The sequence below is a fragment of the Atractosteus spatula genome, chromosome 17, assembly GCF_055471065.1.
Source record: "Atractosteus spatula isolate fAtrSpa1 chromosome 17, fAtrSpa1.hap1, whole genome shotgun sequence".
In the NCBI taxonomy this organism is placed as follows: Eukaryota; Metazoa; Chordata; class Actinopteri; order Semionotiformes; family Lepisosteidae; genus Atractosteus; species Atractosteus spatula.
This window is the reverse complement of record NC_142722.1, coordinates 5,584,893-5,608,949: the sequence shown is the minus strand read 5'-3', so window position 1 is coordinate 5,608,949 and position 24,057 is coordinate 5,584,893. Positions and strand designations below refer to the sequence as shown.

The following is a 24,057-nucleotide window of genomic DNA, read 5'->3' as shown; positions in this document are numbered from 1 at the left end:
CAGCTGAGCAGCGCTGCTTTTTATGGAGATTTTGATTACCATCAGGAAGTAAAATATGAAGATTAAAGATGTAAAATGTGGACAAATGGAAAAGAATAATAATTAATAATGCAAAAAATAGATTCAAAATGCCCATTTAACGTCCATTTCAACATAACAATAAACTAATGCTGATTTTGAAAACTGAATTATTTACTTAAAAAACTTGTGCTCAGATATAGGGTCAGCAGTCCAGGGGTGAGTTTCCCGAAAGCATCGTAGATCTAAGAACATCGTAAACTCTATCTTCAGATCTATCGTTAATTTACGAGTGTTTCCCCAAATGTATCGTAACTGAAGTAGCACGTTAAATCCTTCATAATCTACGTGCTCATGACAATTCTCTGGAAGTTAGAATACTAAGATTTTATATTAAGGATTTTGATATTTTGCAGTAGTATGTAAGAGGAAATTTGGAAAAAGAACATTTATTTATACAGTAATTAATTTATTAGTTATCCTGGGTAAATTTCATATTCATAAGTCAAATGCTCCAATAATACTCCCTATTTTAGTACTTTGAGGTGGGGTTTAAATTGTATTTAAATTCCATTAAGAACGTGAAAAATGCTAAAGCAAGGAAAATATTTGGTATATCTAAAATAACTTGGCTACATAAATATTTACCTCATTACCGCTGGCAGTTAATTGTTTTTATGTTCTGTTTGTTTTGGGATTGGGATTCTGGCACATGCCCAATCCGTTACAATGCAAAAAATAAAAAAATGCTAAGTTTCATACTTGACTAGATGATATGATTTTCACGATGAAATGCAGTATTGCATTACTTAAGTTAAATCATTGGGCTTAATATTTATTTATGATTAAAGTTCGAATACCGTTTTATGTTCTGTCGAGATTGTTGACGGTAAAGCTTAGACCTACTTGTTTTTAAATTTGATTATAGGTCCTGTATGTGTTGAGTGACACATGCCAAGCTTAGTAGTTAATTTTTTCAGATGGCATGTTAAGAAGACCAGTTAAAATGGAGTTCCAATACACCCAATAACTATGATATACTACCAATATACTAAAATCCTTAAAATAAAATCTTAGTATTCTATATTTCCAGAGAATTCCCATGACGTGAATTGAATGTGCTCTGTCTGGCGATCTCTGGCGCTAAGGTTGGCGCAGGAGGCAGTCAGTTTAAGAAGCACTTAGTGATTAACGAGTGGGTCGGGGAGCACGTAGATTACGAAGGATTTAACGTGCTACTTTATTTATGATTGATTTTAGGGAAACACTCGTAAATTAACGATCGATCTTAAGAGCGAGTTTACGAAGTTCTTAGCGCTACGGTGCTTTCGGGAAACTCACCCCAGAACTATAAAAATCAATTAAACACATACGAGATAAAATAACGCAATCAAGAAGCTCGTTGATCAAGCGGGGCTCTTCAGTTTGTATTTGATCCGGAGTATCAAATTCAGAAAATGTAGGGAATTTAAAATAGCGCCAGTGTTATGTCTGCACACAGAGCCCGAATAACCAAAACTTACCACAGCGTCGCCAACACAACCGGGCGCTATGTGCCGAAGTAACAGCAGGCGATTTTTCAACGGAACTTTTAAATAAGTCAATATTTTCAGAACCTACACTAAAGGTTAGAAATGGTCAAACTGATGATAACGCTGCCACAGCTGGCAACAACTGAAGAGCAAAACTGCAGAGCTCAGGTTAGACATATGCAAGACATACCTTCAGTCTCGGCGAAATAAAAATAAATGTCCAAGGTGTTTATTTTCTCTAGAGCCTGGTAATTTATAATTATAATACATTTCAGGAATGGAAGATTCCTGGTTATATCTACAATTTCAGATGTAATTCACTTAATTTGTTTCAGTGTACTACTGTAACTGGAGCTCAATCCGTTGTTAGCAAGAAGCTCCATTCTAAACGAGTACACTACCTAGGCCTTCTCAGCTCTATTACATAGTTGGTCTAATTATTTAATTAACTGCTTAAGAGTAATATTTCTAAACAGGCTCCTACATGTTTTATGACTAGATACAGCTTCAATGAAGTGAATATTTTGAATACTGAACCGCTGAAGACCTTAGAAAACTCAAATGTCTAATGAGGAAGACAATGAAGTTAATTTGTTAATTGACTTTCAGGCCCTCTGAGATTTGACCCGAGACACCTGGTACACGGTTTTTACACATCTGTAATCTTCTCAAACAATAAACATACAGCCTTAATTTACCTGAATAAAACTGAAACGTTTCTAGAGAAACATTTCAGATTGTTTTGCTGTTTTTATCGTGACTTCAAACCTTTTTCTCAAGTGAATATGAGAATTTTTTAATCTGTTTCTTTCCCTTAATTGCTCAGGTGCAATATATCCTGTTTTATTGTTCACTCTGTATGGTGTTCTCTTTTTTTATTGTACAATTTCTGTTAGGTACCTCGAGAATGCTCTGTGTTGTAGGGGCTCCTGCCAGGACTGGAGAGGATGGCTAAGACGACACAGAGGTCCTTGTCTGTGGAGGAACATCAGGTCACTGACTGGGGCTGTTTGTAGAGAACAGTGCTGCTGGACTGCTCCTCTGGGACACTTGGAGTTTAATAACTTGTTCGTGGGTCTCTCGTGTTGGTTTGTAAGTGGATTTCCCTTGTGGATAATTGGTTGCATGTGTTTTGTGCATCGGGTGGGCAGTTAAATTATTTTATTGAGCGGATATTTTGTCTGAATGGTAGATTAATAGACTAATAAAACTTGATATTATGCAGGGGGACAGTCTTGTCTGGTCTGTAGGTGCCCTTGATGGTTCTGGAAAGTTAAAGAGAGTCTGATATGGGTAGAAAGGTGTCCTTGCACCTGTATAATTGCTAGGTGACAGGCTTTCACGTGGGTTCAATTCTGCACCTGGGGTGCTGTCTGTGTGGAGTTTGTATGTTGTCCTCAAGTTCACTTGGTTTTCCCCCAGGGGCTCCAATGACTTACTGGTAGGTGAACTGGCTTCTGGGAAATGCAGCCCTGGTGTGAGCGTGTGTCTGTGTGTCCTGTGATGCCCCATTGCTTTCTGGGATAGGCTCTGCCCCCCCGCGACACTGAATCGGACAAAACGGTTAGAAAATGGACGATAACTAGCAAATCTGCCAAATTCGCAATAAAATATTACAAAAAGAAATTGATTCTAAACCGTTTGTTTTAGACGACTATGTGATTGTGAATTTCAAGATGAAAAAATAAAATTAAACTTGAAATCGTTGTTTATTTCATCTAAGCAAGTCATTTAGTGACCGACGGTCTATTTGAATGTGTTACAAGAAAGCAAGTTTTCATTCGGGAAAATCCGAAAAACAACGCGGATATACGTCCTAATTACACCAAAAGGTTTTGTATTTTTTTTTTAAATGTAGAACTAATAAGTCAATTGAATTGATTTTTAATTACTAATAAAAGTATTTGTTTCATCCAAACACTGACGTTTTCCAGAGTGCATTCTTTTGGAAAACCGCGTTCCCTGGTACTTTGGAAGGCGGTGTATAGGGTACGAACAAATGTTTTCACACAGATATACTGTACAATACTTTTAAAAAGCTTTTGTGTTAACCGTAACGTTCCAGGGGCATCCAAACTCATTCAGAGGCACCGAAAGACGATTTTTAAAATTCTTTAAATAACTACGAAAACCGAACGTGTGTGCTTGCAGTCTTGCCTTGTACAGAGAACTGCAAACACTCCGTTAAATTAAGCAGTTTGCAATTCTGTCTCCACGACTACAACTATAATTAAGCTTACAACAACCTTCACAGCTAGACATATTGTTTTACAAAAACTAAGAAATCAGAAGAACAGATCAGGCTGTAGGAATATCAGTTACAGTCCAGTTATATATTTGACCTGCTCAGCTACAGCCGTCTGAATCCTCGAGGGAAACGATACTGCACCCGGTCTTAAAGATTATTGGCGCCATCTTCTGTTCATACACGGTAGTTGTACAGGACTGGCTGCTCCCTTGACATCGATTAAATCATTAGAATCACGACTGAAGAAAATTCAACCTGTGACGGAATAATATAGAGTACACGATTTTTTTGCTCAACATAGAGGTGATAATCGAGAGGAAGTCATTCGGTATGAACAGAGATGAGCTCGGGATAAATCATTTTAATTATTTCATGTTAATGATGCAGCAGCTTCTACTGTCCTCTCTACGTCAAAAACACGTTAATAACTACACTCCGTGTTAATAGACTCCTCTCTGTACAGAGCGGCACTGATTGAAGTTCTTTGTTCATTTAGTCATTTTGACTTTGTTATAAACGACCACCTCAGCTCATGACATTGATCGGAATGCAACTGTCAGATAAAATGCAAACAACTTGAAACCGCTGGACTCAAACTGAGAAATAACAGCTCATCCAGCTGCTCCTAATCACAATCGTTACCGACTTCTGTTTAAACACAGAAGACTTTTATGTGACTCAGCGCTCACACACATCTCCTCTCGCTCTTTTCCGCCTCCACCCCCATCTCCACCTGTGCAGTTTCCCCTTGGTGAACTCCTCTGTCTTAATGGGGAGTCCAGCCTCCTCGTCCTGTGGCCAGGCGGCTGCATATTAACCAAACGGGTAAAACCAAAACCTGTTACACTAAAATACTCCACATACATTCGCAAAGCAGCTCATTCTCCGATGGCGTCATTCGTCGTGAACAGATGGAGCGTTACTTATTCTCAGGAGACACGAAGATCCAGACGTTCAGATATCGTCTTAACACGTGAAATCTCCTGTGTGTAATTCGCTTATTAAAACTCAAGAGCAGCGTCCTCAGATACTCATTTTACCGCGCGATGATTTCTCTGAACCTCACTGTGCCGTTAGCGGTGGACTTTAATGACGCTGCAGATTATTTCATTTTTATAGCAAATCTACTAATTGCTACCAGTGCTGTTCTACTGGCTGGTTCGGTTGTGTTGGGTATTCTTTGTAAAAAGTCACTTCGAGGTCAAAACAGGTTTATTTTCATGCTGAACACCAGTATAAGCGACACCCTGTCTGGGGTAGGTGGTTACTACATCGGACTGTTTGATGTGCAGGAGGGCTATCCGTCCAGGAACGGCACCTATTCCATCGTGCCTTCGCTACTGGGAGTCAATATTCTGACTATCTTGTCTGCACAGCTGGACCGATTCCTTGCAGTAGTTTATCCTTATGCTTATAATCGTTATATAACTCGGACTGTAGCTTTACAACTCTGCTTTTTCGCCTGGTTTTACACTTACTTCATATTAACGGTTCAGAACCTCGTTATCTTTGACATTGCTACAAAAATGAGTGCTTACGGCACTTTGTTGCTCCAGGCAATAATAATCGTGAAAGTGCTGTTGAACGTGAAACTGTACCTCATCGCTAAATACCAGATTGCTCGCGAGCCGCCGGGTCCAGAGAGAGACAGCAAGAAAGAGTCCCTGAGACTCATCATCGTGGTGGTAGTCTGCTTCCTGGCGCTCTGGTGTCCTTACTTTTACTACATGATCGTGGTCCAGTTGACCAGATCTGCGTACATGTTCGCGAACACTGCCAGCAACCCTCTATCCTTGATGTTAAGGTTCACTGCAACCTGTACCCCCGGACTGTACATCTGGGGGAGCCCCGCTCTCAGGGAGGCTGTGCTGAAGACGGTGTGGGGGAGAGTCTGTCCCCCACTGAGAAAAAGGTACGAACTGTACCAAGAGAAAATGATTCATAGCGTTAGTGGTGATCGGAGAAATGTATTAACATTTCACACTCTCTGTTAAAACTGTTGTATTAAAATTACAGGGTTTCTTAATTTCGTTCTTTAAAATTTTATTTAAAAAAACTTCTTGCAATCCAAGACCTCTGTCATGTGTTCTTGTAGTTGTCTTGTTAACTGAGCTAGTAACTTGCTTAAACAGAGTTTTTGTACTTGGTTTCAGATTCTAAATTTTACAAGATTCTGAATTACAAGCCCTTCTAATACTGTAATTTTAGCTTTAACTCTCAAGTGGTCCTCGGATGAAATATTTTTAAATTATTATTGCAAACCTTGTGAGCTACAGTATACGGACTAAACAGCAACGTGGACTACAGTGCATGGACTAAACAGTAACGTTTCTTTAGTTTCTCCTCTAACAAAAGCATCTGATCCGAGATCTGAGATCTGCAAAACGGAGGTCATTACCTCTTGAAACTCGATTTAGCTTTTTAAAATGCGCTAGTTCTGAACAGTTAAAGGCAGAAAATAGTTGTGGTTTATCTCTGGTAACTAAAACTACCTTCTGATTTTAGCTCGCAGCTATTTCTTAGGGGATTTTCCACTGCTATCTTAGAAAATGTTCCAAGCGAAACATCCGAAAAATAAGAGAACCAGACTCATTGGTGAATTTTGTAATTAAAACACATACATACTAGATTTAATCCACGAGACAATACAAACGTCATAGATACAAAGGGTTTTACCTTTTTTTTTTAATTTACTCTCTGAATTGTTGGGTTTTGAAGAGCAGATTTAGGATTCCAGCTAGACATCTACGACTGACACACAACGGAGGTGAACACTATAAACAGTCAATTGTAATTATGAGACGCTGCGTCAGCATGCGTGTGCTGCAAAGGGACAGGTAAATGCTCCACAGCCGAAACGTGGTCTCTTTTCGTTTTCCTTTCGGAATGGCATGAACCTTTACATGTTCCATTATTATACTGTAACGCAACGGGGGCTCAGGCGGGCGCCCTTGCCGCATCAGGTCGGCCCCACACTGTCCGGGGCTCGAACCCGGGAGAGATCTCTCCGCAGCCCAGTAGCTGTAGTCCTGCTATCACAGGGAAGGGCGGTGACGTCACCTGCTCTGGTACGCCGGCTCTTACACAGTACCTGTCGGCCGTAAGCGTTACAATACGTTGTTTTTTTTCCTTGTGTTTATAAGGAGGATCTCCTCAAGATCTTAAGGCGAAGGAGCAACAATACAGAAGAGGTGCCGACTGTAGCGAAGGAGAAGTCAGGAGATCCGCATCAGAATTTAGCACGTTCGGAGTGGACAGACCACACCTGGTAATCTCCCCGACAGCCTTTCAAGAAGAACTGAATTTGGTCTCCACCAGAAATAAATGTGGTAATTAAGCAGATCATATTTTATAATAGCGAAGGGAGTCGATCATTTATGATGAATATATATAAATAAAGGTCTTGTAAAAGTTATATATCTGTGCTAATCTAGTCCGTTGCTTTAAGACCAGCTTCAGTGAACCTGACCACTGAAATTTGTCTGCAGCTCCGTACTAAACCTGTTCTCAAGTACAACGAACCCAAAGTAACAGCTGCTGTACTCTGTCACAACTGAGTGTCAATTGAATAGTTGTATAAAAAGTAATTTTTTAGCGTGAAGGGACTGTTCACTTGTTGGGTTTCAGGGGAAAGCAGGGATATAGAGATATAAGAGGGGGGTGGCAGAGAATAAGTTGTATAGGCAAATGCAAGAGTATGCTAAAGAAAAAACTCTTAGATGAAGTAAATAAATGCAAAGGAACAAGTAATAGGTTTATTCCATGCTGAAAAAAAGAAGAAAGAGAACACAACGTTTCGGCCGTGGAGCCTTCTTCAGGTGTGAGAGAGACAGGGCAGTAGGCAAAGGTAAAGTAGCGGGAGAACAAAGGTTGGGAGGGAGGAGGAGTGAGAGGCGGGAGCAGGGGACAGAAAGAGAGGCCAATCAAGAGGTGTGAAGTCAGAATGGGTGCAGAGAGGTGTGAAATGAAACTTCCAATGAATGGAGAAAATTTAAAAGAACAGTAGTCTGTCGTTAAGGGAAGGGAGAAGGTGTGATCCTAGCTGCAGAATAATTTTAGTTTCGGTGGTCTTTCTGATGTATGAGTTTGGAAAACCGTCTTTGAGAACACAGACGGAGAGATTAGAGTGGTCGTGGCCGTCAGAGGTGAAATGAGAAACAATGGGCTTGGAGAGATCTTTAATCTTTACAGCCCTGACGTGTTCTCTGAAACGGTCTCCGAGTCTCCTTCCTGTTTCTCCAATGTAGATGGCTGGGCATTTACTGCAAGAGATACAGTAAACAAGGTTGCTGGAGGTACAAGATGCTGTCTGGGTGATCCGGAATTGTCCTGAGGGGCCTTGAATGAGTGTGGTGGTGGCTGTGTATTTGCAGGATACACAGCCACTGTAAATAAATGCAGTCCCTGAAAGTGCATGAGACTTGCCTTTACACTATCACAGACACAAATGTAGCCCACATGTGTTTAAAATCATAGCATAAGTGGATCTTAACTGGGTGCAGTAAACCTTCTTTTCTTTAATGATGCAGATTTGTACATTTATTGTTGGAGCTGTTCAAGATAAAGAGCTTCAGGTGCTCAAGTCTCCCCATTCCTCATCCCAGAATGTCAGCTTCCCAACTGCTTCAGGCAAACCGAAACCTTATCCTGTAATCTGTAAAACAAATATATGTTCTAACATCTCAGCTCTGTTTTATAATTGGTCCAAGTGTTTAAATGAACTCCATAACTGTCATATTTCAAAGCAGGTTACAGCATGTTTCCTAAGCAGCTACACCTTTAATGACTGTTTTCAATAATGATTTTTTAAAAACCCTAAGAAAATCCTGTCTAACGAGGAGGATAATGAGGCTATTTTTTAATTGACTGCTCAGGTTGGAGCAAAAACCAGCAGACACTCAGGCCCTCTAGGATTCGAGTCTGGTACATGGTTTTTACCCGTGTCATCTTCTAAAACAGTGAGCACACACCCTCAATCAAACTGAAATAAGTGATACATTTTACGGGTTTTTGTAGTGAATTCAAGCCATTGTTTCAAGTGAATATGAAATGAAAAAGATGTGCCCGCACTGAAATACTTACTGATTTTGGGTCAAGGTTATCTGGTAGTATAATAGATAAATCAATAATTTTATTTTCTATTGTGTGCTTCACAGCAGATGGCAACACCTATAACTAATATAAATCTCATCACAAAAAAAAACATCAAAACACTAACAGAAAGCTGCTTATTGCTCCTACCAGCCAATGCCATTCACCTATCTCTGAAGCAAGAAACATAAAACAGGATTCTATTATATAAGGGGTATTAGTTAAATAGAATTGTTACCATCAGCTGTTATAGGCAAGCAAAGCTGAAGGCTTTGGTTTTGATTGGTTTGCAGGCCTGAAACAATCCACAGATTTAAGATAAGGTAAGTCTTCCTGGGATTCAAAAGAACAATACAAAAGTACTGGTTAACTTCAAATCTTGGGGTCACCTATATCATATGGTGGTGGTATTAACATGTTATTTTAATTTCTGATTATTTTTAAAAAAAATCAAAGCACTCTAGGATGATGTGCATATAATACGCCTTACAGAAGTGAAGATAGCCAAATGTCACAGTCGCAATCTCCAGTGGGCTTGAGTGAATTCTGCAGCTGTGCTACTGAACGTGAGAAGATTCGATTGTTTATTAAGTAGAGCCTGGACTTCTACTGATTATTCCCTTCTGAATCTCCTGATCTCAGACTGTACTCATGCTTTATATTAGAAGAGGACAACCTTAAGGTCCACCCTAAATCTCACAGAGATCCTGTTCATTTTAGAAAGGACCAGTGTCATGCACGGATGTAGAGCACATGTAAGTAACACACAGTCCATAGAATTCTGAATGCACATAACACTATGAATTCTTACAGACTGGTATGAATGGAGAGGCTGAGCACTAGACACATTACCTCTTCTGACAAGAATCCACTGTCAGCTCCAGCAGTAGCCGAGAGCCCATCTCTTCTTCAAATGCCAGACTGCGACAGTGATCTTGTTGTCAATGTTAAACAAAGAGGGTTGATATGCTGAAGATCCTCATGAGGTGAATAAAATAGGATGCAGAACACACACAAACACCTACAATCCCACCAAGCTCACAGTCACACATTCACACTCCCAGCAGCCACCTCCACGTGATTTTGAGCGTCATGTGACAGAACACGTGGGAGGGGTCATGTCACTGACGCGCCCTGATTCCACAACTACCCCCGCTCTTGAACTTCAGAAATACATCTAAAGATTTTGCATAAAAAAACCAACAAATGTCGTACCGTTAAAAATCAACAAATTTGATTTTATTTTACTAAAAGTATTTCTTTGCGTCATATGAACACTTCATATTTACAACTGCTGTGAGTGTTTTTACACAGCACGAGTATTTTACAGAGAGCACGATTATCTCTAGAATCTCTAGTATCTCTAGAACAGCTAATCGGTCCCGAGTGAAGTGTCACCTGGAGAGGGAGACGTTTGGGCAGGGTTAAGTTTATTTCGCAAGCTGGGCGGCTAAATGTCCACTACTTGTGGACAGGAGGTCAATTCTTTTGGAAATCTCAGTTCCTAGTATTTTTATAGAAAGTAAGTGTCTTTGTATACACGTGTATTCACAAAATTGTAGATCACCGAAAATAAAGTTTTTGTGTCAAACGTAACTTAGCAGAATAAAGTCACTTTTAAACAGACGATTTTGTACATCCATTACTTTACTATGAAAAAAAGAACTTTTTTTCGTTTCAGTCTTGTTTTGGACAGAGAAGCTTAAATGTTGTATAAAATTAAACAGCTGGAATATTGTGTCCACAACTACAAGAATAATCATGTTGAGACTGCGGGTATATTTAAAGTTCCTTTCAGGTATGACCTGCTCGGCACCAGCTGTATGATTACTCGAGAGAAATAGTACTTCAACCGGTGTTAGGGATTATGGGTCACCTGTTCATACATGGCAGTTCCACAGGCCTGAATGCTCACCTGAAAAAAGTTATTTTATCAACAGAACCAAAAGAAACAAAAAAACGAAAAGGTATTACGAAATACTATAATGTATACTTAGAATATACAGTATGTGATTTTTTTGGATCAACACGATCGAGAGAAAGACATTTATTGTTCTGTCATCTTTGGTAAATTCGTGTTTATGACTCAGTAGTATCTTCTTTTATGCTCTCAAAGTGATCATTTCTAAGTTTTAAAAATACGGAGTTTTAAAATATGCTTCTTTGTCCAGAAAGGCACTAACTTCAACGTTCTAAATTTTGTCCATTCAGTCATTTTTTAAAAAAATTATACAATACCTCTTATTTACTGTCATGTTTAATAAAATGCAAACTACTTTCAGATTCTCGGATCCTAAGTTAATTATTCCCTGCAGGCCTGAAACCCAAGACGTGCTTCGATCGTGTTAACGAGGCACATCTCCTGCGTCCTCTTCGCCTGTTAAAACTCAAGAGCAGCATCGCCAGATACTCATCTCACCACGCGATGGTTTCTCTGAACCTCACTGTGCCGTTAGCGGTGGACTTCAATAAAGCTGAAGATTATATCATTTTTATAATCAACCTTTTAATTGCTACAAGTTCGGTTCTCTTGGCTGGTTCGGTTGTGTTGGGTATTATTTGTAAAAAGTCACTCCGTGGACAAAACAGGTTTATTTTCATGCTGAACACCAGCATAAATGACACTCTATCCGGATTTGGCAGTTACTACATCGGACTGTTTGATGTTCAGGAGGGTTTTCCTTCCAGAAACGGCACCTATTACATAGTGCCTTCGCTACTGGGAGTCAATGTTCTGACCATCATGTCTGCACAGGTGGATAGATTCCTTGCTGTAGTTTATCCTTATACTTACAGTCGTTATATAACCAGGACTGTCGTTATAGGAGTTTGTGTTTTCTGCTGGTTTTATACTTATTTCTTAATAACGGTACTGAACCTCGTTGCTGTCGAAGTTGCTGCAAAAATGAGCGCTTACGCCACCTTGTCGCTCCAGGTAATAATAATCGCGAAAGTGCTGATGAACGTGAAACTGTACCTCATCGCTAAATACCAGATTGCTCGGGACCCGCCGGGTCCAGAGAGAGACAGCAAGAAAGAGTCCCTGAGACTCATCATCGTGGTGGTAGTCTGCTTCCTGGCGCTCTGGACTCCTGACTTTTACTACATTATTGTGGGTCAGATGACCGGGAATAGATACATCTTCACGAACAACGCCACAGACCCTTTTAGCATGATGATAAGATTGACTTCAACCTGTACCCCCGGACTGTACATCTGGGGGAGCCCCGCTCTCAGGGAGGCTGTGCTGAAGACGGCGTGGAGAAGAGTCCGTCCGGTAGTGAGAAATAGGTAAGAACTGTATCAAACAATTGTCCCATCGAACAGCAAATTGTGAGAACTAAATTCTCAGTTGTATTCAATATTAATTTAGTTTTCGATCTACTTTGCTCTTTGAGATCTCACACAAAGATGATTTTTCTGTTCCGTAATTGACTCCAGAATTGGTCTCATAACATTCCTATGGGTTTTTAACATAATAAAAAGTAACAAATAACAAGACCCTGCTATGCCAGTCTTCCCCGTTTAGTCGTTAAAAGCTAATTTCTCCAAAGGCCTCATCCAGCTGTTTTCTAAAAATGCCGGGGCATCACCCGAACGCTTTGTAATCATGTCCGGTTGCTCACCATTTGGATAAAGACCGCCTGTTCTCAATTTTATGAAGTGTATGAGTGTGTGAGGAACTAGTGAGGAAATGTTTTGAAACCGCGTTTCGCCAGTCAGGGTAAATAGCTGAGCAGTTTTGTAAAATAACATTGGTCATTTTTCCCAATAGGTCTTATCAAATTGAGCATTTAATGTGGAAACTCTTTATCATCGACTTTCTCTTAGAACCATACTCATATTTCAGTGCATATTTTTGAAGTCGGCTTTGAACTAAAGAATATTATTATTATTAAACCACAATGTGGTCAAATTGTTACTAGTGTTTTGGGGAACATATTAATGACACTAATAATCAAGATGTTCGATAGCAAAAGAAGAGAGATGGGTTTGAGTCGTCTAGCTATCCTGATTTTTTTGTCATTATTTTTAATCGTTTAGAGAGCGAACAGAACATTTTGCCGGATATGTTCGCATTCTAAGAAAATGTCGTTTTAGATCATTTTAAGATGTAATATCCTATATCCTAATCCTAAAATCCTGCCTTCTTCCTTTATAGTAGGTTTTCAAAAGTAGGATATGGAAATATTAGTATAGTAATGCAGTAGGATGCAGTCGCCGTAGACTTGACGTGTTGCTATTATGATAGTAAATGAAATTAAAAACATATTTATACCCTTATCTCGGTATATACCCTCCTCAGGTCTGATTCCTGGGCGACAATTTGATTTCTGTAAAGAGACCAAAACTGTGCGTCATATTCTAAAGGAGGTCTTAAAAGAGCCATGTATAATTTTAATATAACACTCCTTGATTTAAAATCTAGGCCTTTACCTCTTTATCCTAACTGTCAATCCGTCTCCCTGATTTATCGCGTCCACGCATTGTCTACATGAGGTAAATGATGCGTCACATAAACACCTTGAAAAACTCCGAACTAAGAGGAGAGTTTTAAAAAGTTTCTTGACATTTCATGAGAGAGTGACGTGTTCAGAATTATGGTATCTTCTTGTAGTAAGCGAAGCCTTCTAAATTGTAATTCGTATAATATTATAACACATGAACGTAATCGAGTAATATATTCGAGACATCCCTTTTCATGAGTGTGTGGAGTTTTGCACAACCGACAATTTTATGATCTCGCTTTCTTTAATGGAGCACAAATATTTTAGTGATCGAGTCGATATGGCAGGTATATACGTCTATTTATAAACTTCACTAACTTTCAGGTAAAGCTCATAACGTTATCCCTAAGATAATCCACCACCAAAAAGCCAGTTTAATAACGTTCTGCTTGAAAACCCGACGCTGCTCAGAGACAAGGCGAACCAGTCTGTAGGGAAAGAGGCAGCGTGTTAATTGCTCCCAGGAGCTCCCGGGCAGCAGGGACTCTTAAAATACTCGTTCAGCTTTAGCTTCTCATTTAAAATCTCAGCGGGCTTAATGACACACATTCTCACGGAAACAGTCCTTAAAACAACCTGAACAGAGACGACTCTCTGAATTATAATTGAAGAGGACAGACCTTAAAGGTCCACTATAAATTTCCACAAATTTTATAAATGAACTGGACGGGAGTTATGCACTGATGAAGAGAAGTTCATCAACACACAGTCTATAAAGGGCTGGACGTATATAACGCGATGAACTCTTCCAAACTGGCACCGGTAAAGAGGTTGAGCACCAGGCGGTTCACCTCAGACAAAGTATTCACCTCTTCTGACAAGAAATCGCTTTCAGCTCCAGCAGTAGCAGAGAGCCCATCTCTTCCTCAAACGCCAGACCGCGACAGTGATCTTGTTGTTGATGCTAAACAGTGAGAGATAACATGATGAGTACCCTCATAAGGTGAATAAAATAGGATTCAGAACACACACAGACACCTATACCGTCTCTCACACACACTCATATACTCCCCCTTCCTGACGGTCTTCAGGCAAGACATCTTTTGTTGAGTCAAACAACAACCAAAGAAAAAACTAAAATACTGGGTAAATAAACTATATAATGAGTAAAATATACTGATGGAAAAAAGAAACGCAACACCTCCTCCTCCACACTCTGGCCCTCCCGTCTGCGTGGAACAGGCTGAAGAGTGACTTGTCGGTGAAGAGGACCTGATGCCACCGCCGACGAGTCCATCGCAGCCTCTGTGTGGCCCAGGCCAGTCGGGTGGGACGTCTAGGATGCGTGAGCAGAGGGCCTCTGACAGGTCGCCTTGCTCTGAGACCAGCAGCATGGGGCCTCACTGTCCTGTCACTGATGCGGGCATTGTGTCTGCCGGCAGTTTCAGCAGCAGTACGGGTGGCAGATCTGAAACGATCTCTCAGGTGGACCAGTCTGATGTGTTGGTCCTGCTCTGGTGTGGTCACTCGAGGGCGACGCGATCTTGGACAGTCATCTGTCCTGCCGGTCTGCTGAAACCTTCTCTGCAGTCGGGACACAGTGGAGGGGCTTACTCCATAGTGTCTGGCAACGCTGGTATATGACATGCCTGCTGCAGCATGCCAATGGCCTCTCCTTTTCTTCTGGTGACATTCGAGGCATTCTGGAATGCACAGAAACTGGACACAATTAGAAGTGTGGCCTTTTAATTGCAGTGACCTAAGCTTTGAATTAAGGGCTTTTTAAAGGTGACCTGATCAGGCATTGATACACCTGGACCTCGTTGAGTAAAAATGCACTGAACGAGCTTTCGTGTGATTGGCAAGTTGCAATGCCTCACTGCACAAGCTGTATTGCTGGTCAGAGGGCTTAAAACCAATTGACACCTTTTTGTAAAATACAAAAACTATTACTATATTACTCTCATTCCAGAAAATGTTGCGTTTCTTTTTCCCCATCAGTATGAGAGGTCAGCCGCCTCGGAGACTCCCTTCCTTTGAGAATCAAACTTGAATCAAACTTGAAACAAGAAAGATCGTTTCCAAACACAAGGAAAAAAACATCTTTCATCTGTAGGAAAATTAATAAGCATTCAGATATGCACCTTCTGAAACGGAGTGCGCACAGAACATCACCTGAATCACCCCGGCTGCCAAACTGCTGTTGAAACGCCACCTGAAACCTCATAATCCGGATACAAGATGAAGGCTTCAAATGTTATGCGTAAAAATCGTTTGTGTTTTCCAGGACCGGCCCGGACTCAAAAAGACAAAAAAATCTGAAGAATTCCCGAACATAACGAAGGGAAACTGAAAACGAAATCGGCGCCATAACTGAACAACATCGTAGAGTTGTGCACCCTGTGAAACCTCAGTACGTTTAATTGTTTTGTTCAGAATTTTTCTACGGTTTAAAATTCATTTTTTACAAGAATATTAGACTACATCGCGAGAAACTTTTTTTCATCAATGTTTTTAAAAATTATTCTTCGAAAATAAACTTTCATGCGTTATAAATCAGATGGATTTGGGGTGCGGTTTTATCATTTTTGTTCTTAAGGTGTCTCATGAAGAGCGAAATCACATGGAAAAACGTTTTGTAACAATGAACCAACGACCCTCTATGATACTAAAAGCGAATTTAACAAAAATTGTACACCATTAATACACTTTCATTTTAATGCTGCATTTCTCGTACCTTTTCTGTCATCAGGAGTGTCATTTCTGTCTGGAGTCTCACAGTTCCGACTCAGTCTGTTCTTTTAACTTAAATTCCTTTGTTTTCTCAGTTTAGCAGAAGAAACGACACGCGGTGTCAGGGAGGGCGTCTTAACGAACGTCAATGTTAAATGATGCGTCCTTTGACACTCTAAGCATATACAGTACGTTGTCTAACGTCTTACTCTTTGTCAGAACTTAATCATTTCACGACGACAACAATAGCAATTTGTAACAGTTGAAAAATTACAAATTTTTGGAAAAAGCAGTTGGTTCTGAAAACGTATTTTACAGTGGGAGAATGGCGTCTCGCACATTGTGATTTTCCAGATGTAAAAAATGAAATTAAATTTGAAATTTTCATTCATTTCACCTAATACCTTCATTCAGTAACTGAAGAGTTTTTCCCCCGAAGTATCACAGGACACCCATTTTTCATAAATATATATATATTGTCCAATATTGCCGCGGTCTGCACGTGTGAGATGGTAGACTCTTGTTTCTCTGATGTGTAATGAACAGTGTAAACTTTGTACATAGTGCCCCTTTAAAAAAAACAGTCCTGAAGTCCTGGTTCCTTTTCACGTTGGCGAATGTACTTTGCATAAAAAAGAGCAACAGTGGTTCAGAAAGTTGCAAATTCAAGTCTTTTTAAATACTTGGCTCGACAGACAGGTCGAATCTTCCCATGTTCCTTGATGCCTATGTTTATTTAAGAAGGAGACAATGCGAAACTGATTACTTCTTCAGATTTTTAAGAAAAGGACACCGCTATGAGGTATTAAGACGTGTTTAAAGCCTCTTTGTAAGAGCATACAATTGTTTGCTAATGTTCGCTTTTTAAGGTTACACCCGCAACTCTTCTGATTCGGGTATGATATTGGAGACAAATTTAGTTTTCCTGTTCACACGAACTCATAGAAGATAATGATATTAAATGCAAAATCCACCGCCGTACCTTCACCAGGGCAAAGAGAGGAGCGAAGTTGCATAATTGTTACTCTAGTGCCGGTAACCGAGCGCTTGAACTCGACAGACTGGGTCACTGGAGATCAAAGTCACCGTGCAAGATCACGTGATCACCTGAAAACCAAGGCGCTATATCTCGGGAACGATAGCAGCACAAACGCTACTTTCAACTGCACAAACGTAGCACTAACGAATGAGGTGGGTTTCATCGTTTGTGCTGTCTGTAGGGGGAGCAACTTCACGGAGATTAATGCACACGGTATAAAAGGTTATGTCGCCATCTTGTGTTCATACGCAGGCAGTTCCACAGGATATTAAAACTTAAGACCAGCATCACCAGATACTCATTTTACCAAGCGATGGTTTCTCTGAACCTCACTGTGCCGTTAGCGGTGGACTTCAATGAAGCTGCAGATTATTTCATTTTTATAACCAATCTAGGAATTGCGACCAGTGCTGTTCTAGTGGCTGGCTCGGTTGTGTTGGGTATTCTTTCTAAAAGGTCACAGACCATAAAACAGGTTTATTACTGTAAGAATGAAAGGCCTTCAAGTAAACGACACAATCTGATTGTCGGGATCAAGACACTGCGTGTTGAAAAGAGGTGATTGACTTTCGTCACGTGTTTATAATGGGCGGTCTTAAATTTAAGCACAACGTAGTGTGATTAAAACACTCAATAAACCTTCTAATACGCTTAATTATTGGGTGTGGTTATTTCTAGTAAGTGTAGAGTTTTTCACAAACGTCAATTTTATCATCTCGCTTTGTTTAATGTAGTACAAACAAATATTTTAGTAACTAATTATGTTTCAATTATTTTAAATCGAGTTGATATAGCAGATTTTTATTTCTAGTTATAAACTTCCCTAAATTTTAGGTAAAGCTCACAACGTTATACCTAAGATTATCCACCTCTTCGCTAAGAATCACGACATGAAGATATTGGGCAGTGTGACGGCAAGACATCAGCGCCCCTCACTGAAGGACTGAAGCACCGGTATGAGGCCAGCAGGGACCACAAATAACACAAAAAGGGTGAAAATCGAAACAAAAAAGGTAACAAAAAGGTGTACAAGGCGACCTCCAGGCTGGGCTTATCCTGTTTAATGGGGTCCAGTCTGGGCGAGCAGGGCGCGTCAGGCAAAACCACAACTCAGTGTATGAAAATGTGTGCTTGTCCCCGTGAAATTACGCGACGGGACAAGCAAAAATTAAAGGAAAAGACGACTGGTATTTATTCAAGTTGATTTATTTGTTCTCATGACAGAGCAGCCTCTGTTGTCTTCAATTATAAGTTTAATAATACACCGTGTTAAAAACACAGAACAGCACTGACATCAGCCAATTACGGTAAAAGTTAATTCTGCCATTTTAAAAATGTTAGATGAGGGTGTCCTTGGTTAATGACACTGTTCGGTACGACACTGTCACATTTGATGAAATGCAAACTCCTACAAAATTCTGAGCTCGCAAGTTACTTACTCCCAGGAGCCCCGAAACCCAACACTTGCTATAATCGTGTTAACAAGCGACACCTCCCTTGTTCTCTTGGCCTTTTAAAACTCAAGAGCAGCATCGTCAGATACTCATTTTACCACGCGATGATTTCTCTGAACCTCACTGTGCCGATAGGGGTGGACTTTAATCACGTTGAAGATTATTTTATTTTTATAACCAATCTACTAATTGCCACGAGTTCTATTCTCGTGGCTGGCTCGGTTGTGTTGGGTATTCTTTGTAAAGTCACTTCGAGCTCAAAACAGGTTTATTTTCATGCTGAACACCAGCATATGCGACACTCTGTCTGGGGTAGGTGGTTACTAAATCGGACTGTTTGATGTGCAGGAGGGCTATCCGTCCAGGAACGGCACCTATTACATAGTGCCTTCGCTACTGGGAGTCAATATTCTGACCATCATGTCTGCACAGGTGGACCGGTTCCTTGCTGTAGTTTATCCTTATTTTTACAATCGTTATATATCCAGGACTGTAGTTATAGGAGTTTGTGTTTTCTGCTGGTTTTACACTTATTTCTCATTAACAGTACAGAACCTCGTTACCATCGACGTTGCTACAAAGGTGAGCGCTTACGGTACCTTGTTGCTCCAGGCAATAATAATCGTGAAAGTGCTGTTGAACGTGACACTGTACCTCATCGCTAAATACCAGATTGCTCGCGAGCCGCCGGGTCCACAGAGAGAGACAGCAAGAAAGAGTCCCTGAGACTCATCATCGTGGTGGTAGTCTGCTTCCTGGCACTCTGGACTCCTGACTTTTACTACATTATTGTGGGTCAGATGACCGGGAATAGATACATATTCACGAACAACGCCACAGACCCTTTAAGCATGATGATAAGATTGACTTCAACCTGTACCCCCGGACTGTACATCTGGGGGAGCCCCGCTCTCAGGGAGGCTGTGCTGAAGACGGTGTGGGGGAGAGTCTGTCCAGCACTGCGAAGAAGAACTGTATCAAAGAATTGTCCCATCGACCAGCAAAATTGTGAGAACTAAATTCTCAATTGTATTAAAAATAAATTCATATACCGGTTTCCGTTGCTCTTTGTGATGCCTCCGTCAGTGCTCTTGTACTTGGTTTTATTCGTCTCTTGGGTGTTTAACTGAATAGCATACGAATAGTTACAAAGACAGCATTTATTGCTAGTCTTGCCCGTTCGGTCGACAGCAGCAATTTTTTTCTGGGATCTTAACCAGCTGTTTAAAAAAATCCCCGGCCTCACCCGATCGGATTGTAACCATAGCCGCTTGTTCCACACTCCCACAACTCTTTGGCTAAAGCCTTGCCGTCTGTTCTCGGTTTTAAGAAGTGCATGAGTGCCTGGACGTCTGCCGTTTTACTGCCCAATGACATAAATTCGGGATACATGGAGGTAGGACACGTTTCAAAACTTTTCCTTTAATCTGAACGTAATTTATATGGAGTTTGAATAATCATCCATTCGTAAATACACAGTTTTGCTAAATGATTGCAAGGCTACGTGATGTCATTAGATTTTATATTTTTAATTTAAGGAAATATTGTAGATGCGTCTGCATAGTTCCCTTTGTAAAAAAAAACATACGTTTTGCATTGCTTTATTTTAGATGTTCATAGTTTAGTTTAAAGACGATGATTACCTATTTGAATAGACTCAATCCATCAGGTGAGGAACTTCCCCCCCCCCCCCACTGCGTTTCTCCAGTGAACGTAAACAGCTGAGCGGCGCTGCTTTTTATGGAGAGAGTTTTGGTAGTATGGGGACTTAATCTTTGAAGATTAAAGCTGAACAAATAAAAAAGGACTTCTCCCGAGTCAGAATTGTTTTAGCAGTGGACTAATACTGATTTTTCAGATGTTTTTTTTTTTAAGTTAAGAGCCGACTTCAAAAGCCTTAAAGGTATAGGGCCAGCAGTCCAGATTAGTACGAATATCTTTTTATACCAACATATTTTAAGTGTTTGTGTGAAAAGCTCATTATGATAAAAACTTAAAAGGAAGATTCACCAGAGCGATTCTGCAGAAGTGCTAATTTAAAGAATGAGTCGCTAATCCCCAATCTGGTCAAATTGTCGCTAGAGATTTGGAAAACATGATAACCATAATCATCAAGATACCAAAGGAAGAGAGACTTAAACCTTAGATGTAAAACTATTTTCGTCTCTCTCTTCTTGGCTTCATATTTCTCAAATTGTCACAGCCATACTTTATAGTCTTTGGGGACGGCGCAGCAGTGGTTAAGCTTCAGTTTTACGCAGCGCTGAGTCTTGGGTTCAGTTCCGGACCTGGGGTGCCGTCTGTGTGGAGTCTGTGTTCTCCCCGTGTTCGTGTCGGCTTCCTCCCGGTGCTCCGGTTTCCTCCCTCGGTCCAAAGACGTGCTGATCGGTTACCTGGCTTCCGGGGAACCTGACCCTGGTGCGAGTGTGTTGCGCGTCTGTATCCGTGTGTACCCTGCGGTGGAATGGTGTCCCATCCAGGCAGTGTCCTGCCTTTCTCCTGTTGCTTGCCGAGATTTACTCCGGCTGCGCCAGAAACGCGAATTGGAAGAGCGGCTACAAAGATAACAAGGGCTCAGGCCCAACAGAGTAGGATTCCTCTGCCTGCCGCGGGATTCGAACCGGCAACCTTCCAGCCACAGGCGCAGATCCTTAACTGCACTGAGAACTAGTTCAGGTGCGTAGCTGCGTCAGCATGCTTAGTCTGCAAAGGAACAAGTAATAGGTTTATTCCATGCTGAAAAGAAAGACAGAAGAGTGTTCTCTCTCTTCTCTTTTCAGCATGAAATAAACCGATTTCTTGTTCCTGATTCAGAACTAACAAACGTTTGTAACCTTCATTAGCACCATCGTTTTGTTTACAAAGTAAAACTACTAACTGTAGGAAAAACATCAAATCAAGGACGTCCCGGTGCAGCAGGGCCTCTTTACAAAGGGCTCGTTCAGCTTCTCATTTAAAATCTCAGCAGGCTCACTGCCACGCATCTACTGTAAACCACAGCGATGGATTTTTTTTTTAACCTCACTGTGCCCTTAGATCGTGGACATTTTAAAATAGCGAAGAAGTCCGCAGCTTTTCCGAACCGTATATGCAAACGGTTCTGTTCTCGTGGCTGGCTCGGTTGCGCTGGGCCCTGTATGTAGACACGCAGGACAATACAAGTTTCTTTTCCGGCTGAACACCGGCATATCTGAAACTCTGTCCGGGTCTGGCAGTTACTACATCGGATTGTTTGATGTGCAGTCTAGGAATGGCACCTATAGTGGCTACGTTACTGGGTGTCAATATTCTGACTATCTTGTTTGCACAGGTGGGCCGATTCCTTGTAGAAATTTACCCTCGAGCATACAATAGTCATGCAACTAGGCCTGTAGTTACAGACGTTTTTACTTTCTTTAACTTTCCAAGGCAATAATAATCGCGAAAGTGCTGATGAACGTGAAACTGTACCTCATCGCTAAATACCAGATTGCTCGTGAGCCGCCGGGTCCAGAGAGAGACAGCAAGAAAGAGTCCCTGAGACTCATCATCGTGGTGGTAGTCTGCTTCCTGGCGCTCTGGACTCCTGATTTCTACGCAATTATCGCGGTTGAGTTGACCAGATACAGATACTTGTTCAAGAACAACGCCAGCGACTCTGTGACCATGATGTTAAGATTCACTGCAACCTGTACATCTAGGGGGAGCATCGCTCTCAGGGAGGCTGTGCTGAACGTGTGTGGGGAATGTTAGATCTAGTTCTATGATGATGTAAGAAATATTCGTACGAGTGGTTCATAGCGTTAGTCGGGATTGCAGAACTGTAGTTACAGAGTAGTTACGGCCCCCTCCGCAGTGGCAAAACTACTTTTTGCTTTCATTTTTTTTTTTTTGAGAGAGAATCTTGATTTCCTCCCCAACAGAAATGTTTTAGAAGCTTTTTAAAATACACTACTTGCAACGAAAAGCTGTCTCCCCCGTGTGTTCCTGCACTCCAGCGTCGTCTTAACTGACCTAATAACTTGCTCCATGAATTGATTTCAGGTTCTGAATTTATGCGAGTTTCACGTTACAGACGGTCGTAATTATTTACTATTATTTAGCTTTAGTCTCCTATTCAGATCTATGAACTGAAAACTAACTGCTGAGATCAATTAATAAAAAGCGTCTGGCTTTCTTGATATCTGCAATACCTTAACTCGTTACTATTCTCCAGTTGCAGATACGTAAACGCAGAAAATAGTGGTAATTTAGCTCTGGAAACCACAAGATCCAAGTCCAGCTCGTCAAATCTTAGGGAGTTTCCTCAGTTTCTTGGATAAGGTTGGTTTAAAAAAAACCAGGCTCATAGGTAGGTATTGCAATTCAAAAACCATTATACTGGTTTTAAGCTCGTGTCATGACTACACAGACATTACATGGAAAACTTAAATCCACGTTCTTTTCCCTCTCTGAACTGGGGGTTTGGAGAGCACTAAAAGGATTCCAGCTGATAACAATGCAAAATAGTTCAACTTCAATTCAAAATAATGCCAGTGAATTATAAAACCGTAGATTTTTATCCATTTTATGGAAAAAAAGGGGATCTCTTCAAGCTCTTAAGAGTAACAGCAACAATACAGAAGAGATTCCAACCGCAGCGAAGTCATGAGACCAGAAACAGACTATCCCATGCGGAGAGGGAAAACCACACCTGGCAATTCAAGCCCCCAGCTCGCTTAATCGCTTCTCTCCCTCAGCAGCTTGCCGACATTTCTCTTATAATTCCTGTGTCGTCACGACGACCTTTTACCCTCTCGTATCTGAAAATCATAATTATTTTTTACAAACACAAAACTCTTAACATTTACTAAATTATGTCTAACAATAATAAGCAACCAGGGTCCCCCCCCACCCCCAGTCCTGGAGGGCCGGGGTGTCTACAATCGGGCTCTTTACCTCAGTTACCTGGCCCCCCAGAACGAGGATGGCGACTCCTGAGATTATAAACACGTTAGGAGTTTGTATATGTAATTATATTTAAAAAAACGACAGGGAGAAAAGCTTTCCGACGTGCCTGTTGTTTCAGCAAAGCACCTTTCCACTAAAGTCTCTTCATTAAATGAAGCCATACAGTTCTCGTGTGCCCCTAAAGCTTCAAACACATAGAACAGTATTTTTGAAAGCTGTCCGGAGGCTGCAAACAACCGCAACACCTGAGCGAAACTGGAAATTAACCCCACCCAACGGGCTTATAGAAGTCAATACAACACAATCAAGAGCATCTGTTTTCATGATGATTGCTGACGCTGCTTGTTCTCGCCTTTTTTCTTAGTATCGCCTCCGTGCTCCGCTCTTCACACTCCCTGTAGCTGATTGACCAAGCGAGGCTGTTCAGTTCGTATTGATCCGGCGGCAAATTCAGATACTGAAGGGAACTTAAAATAATGCAGGTGTTATGTCGGCACACAGCGCCAGAGTAACCAAAACGTCAGCACGATAGCGTTGCAAAAACAAACTGGCGCCGTGTACCGAC

The 24,057-nt window shown here is 41.0% G+C and overlaps 2 protein-coding genes and 1 pseudogene across 2 annotated transcripts; all 3 read left to right on the top strand.

The window, feature by feature from the left end:
- Positions 1-4,844: 4,844 nt before the first annotated feature.
- Positions 4,845-10,027, top strand: LOC148818909 (allatostatin-A receptor-like). Its single transcript, XM_088935942.1, has 2 exons — positions 4,845-5,710; positions 9,991-10,027. Exons 1-2 carry the CDS (start codon positions 4,845-4,847, stop codon positions 10,025-10,027), a joined length of 903 nt encoding a protein of 300 aa, XP_088792068.1.
- A 1,287-nt stretch (positions 10,028-11,314) lies between these two features.
- LOC148818908 (uncharacterized) lies at positions 11,315-18,056 on the top strand. The gene is made up of 3 exons (XM_088935941.1): positions 11,315-12,180; positions 17,362-17,549; positions 17,944-18,056. Exons 1-3 carry the CDS (start codon positions 11,315-11,317, stop codon positions 18,054-18,056), a joined length of 1,167 nt encoding a protein of 388 aa, XP_088792067.1.
- A 611-nt stretch (positions 18,057-18,667) lies between these two features.
- On the top strand, positions 18,668-23,522 carry LOC148818907 (uncharacterized; annotated as a pseudogene).
- The last annotated feature ends 535 nt before the right edge of the window (positions 23,523-24,057 follow it).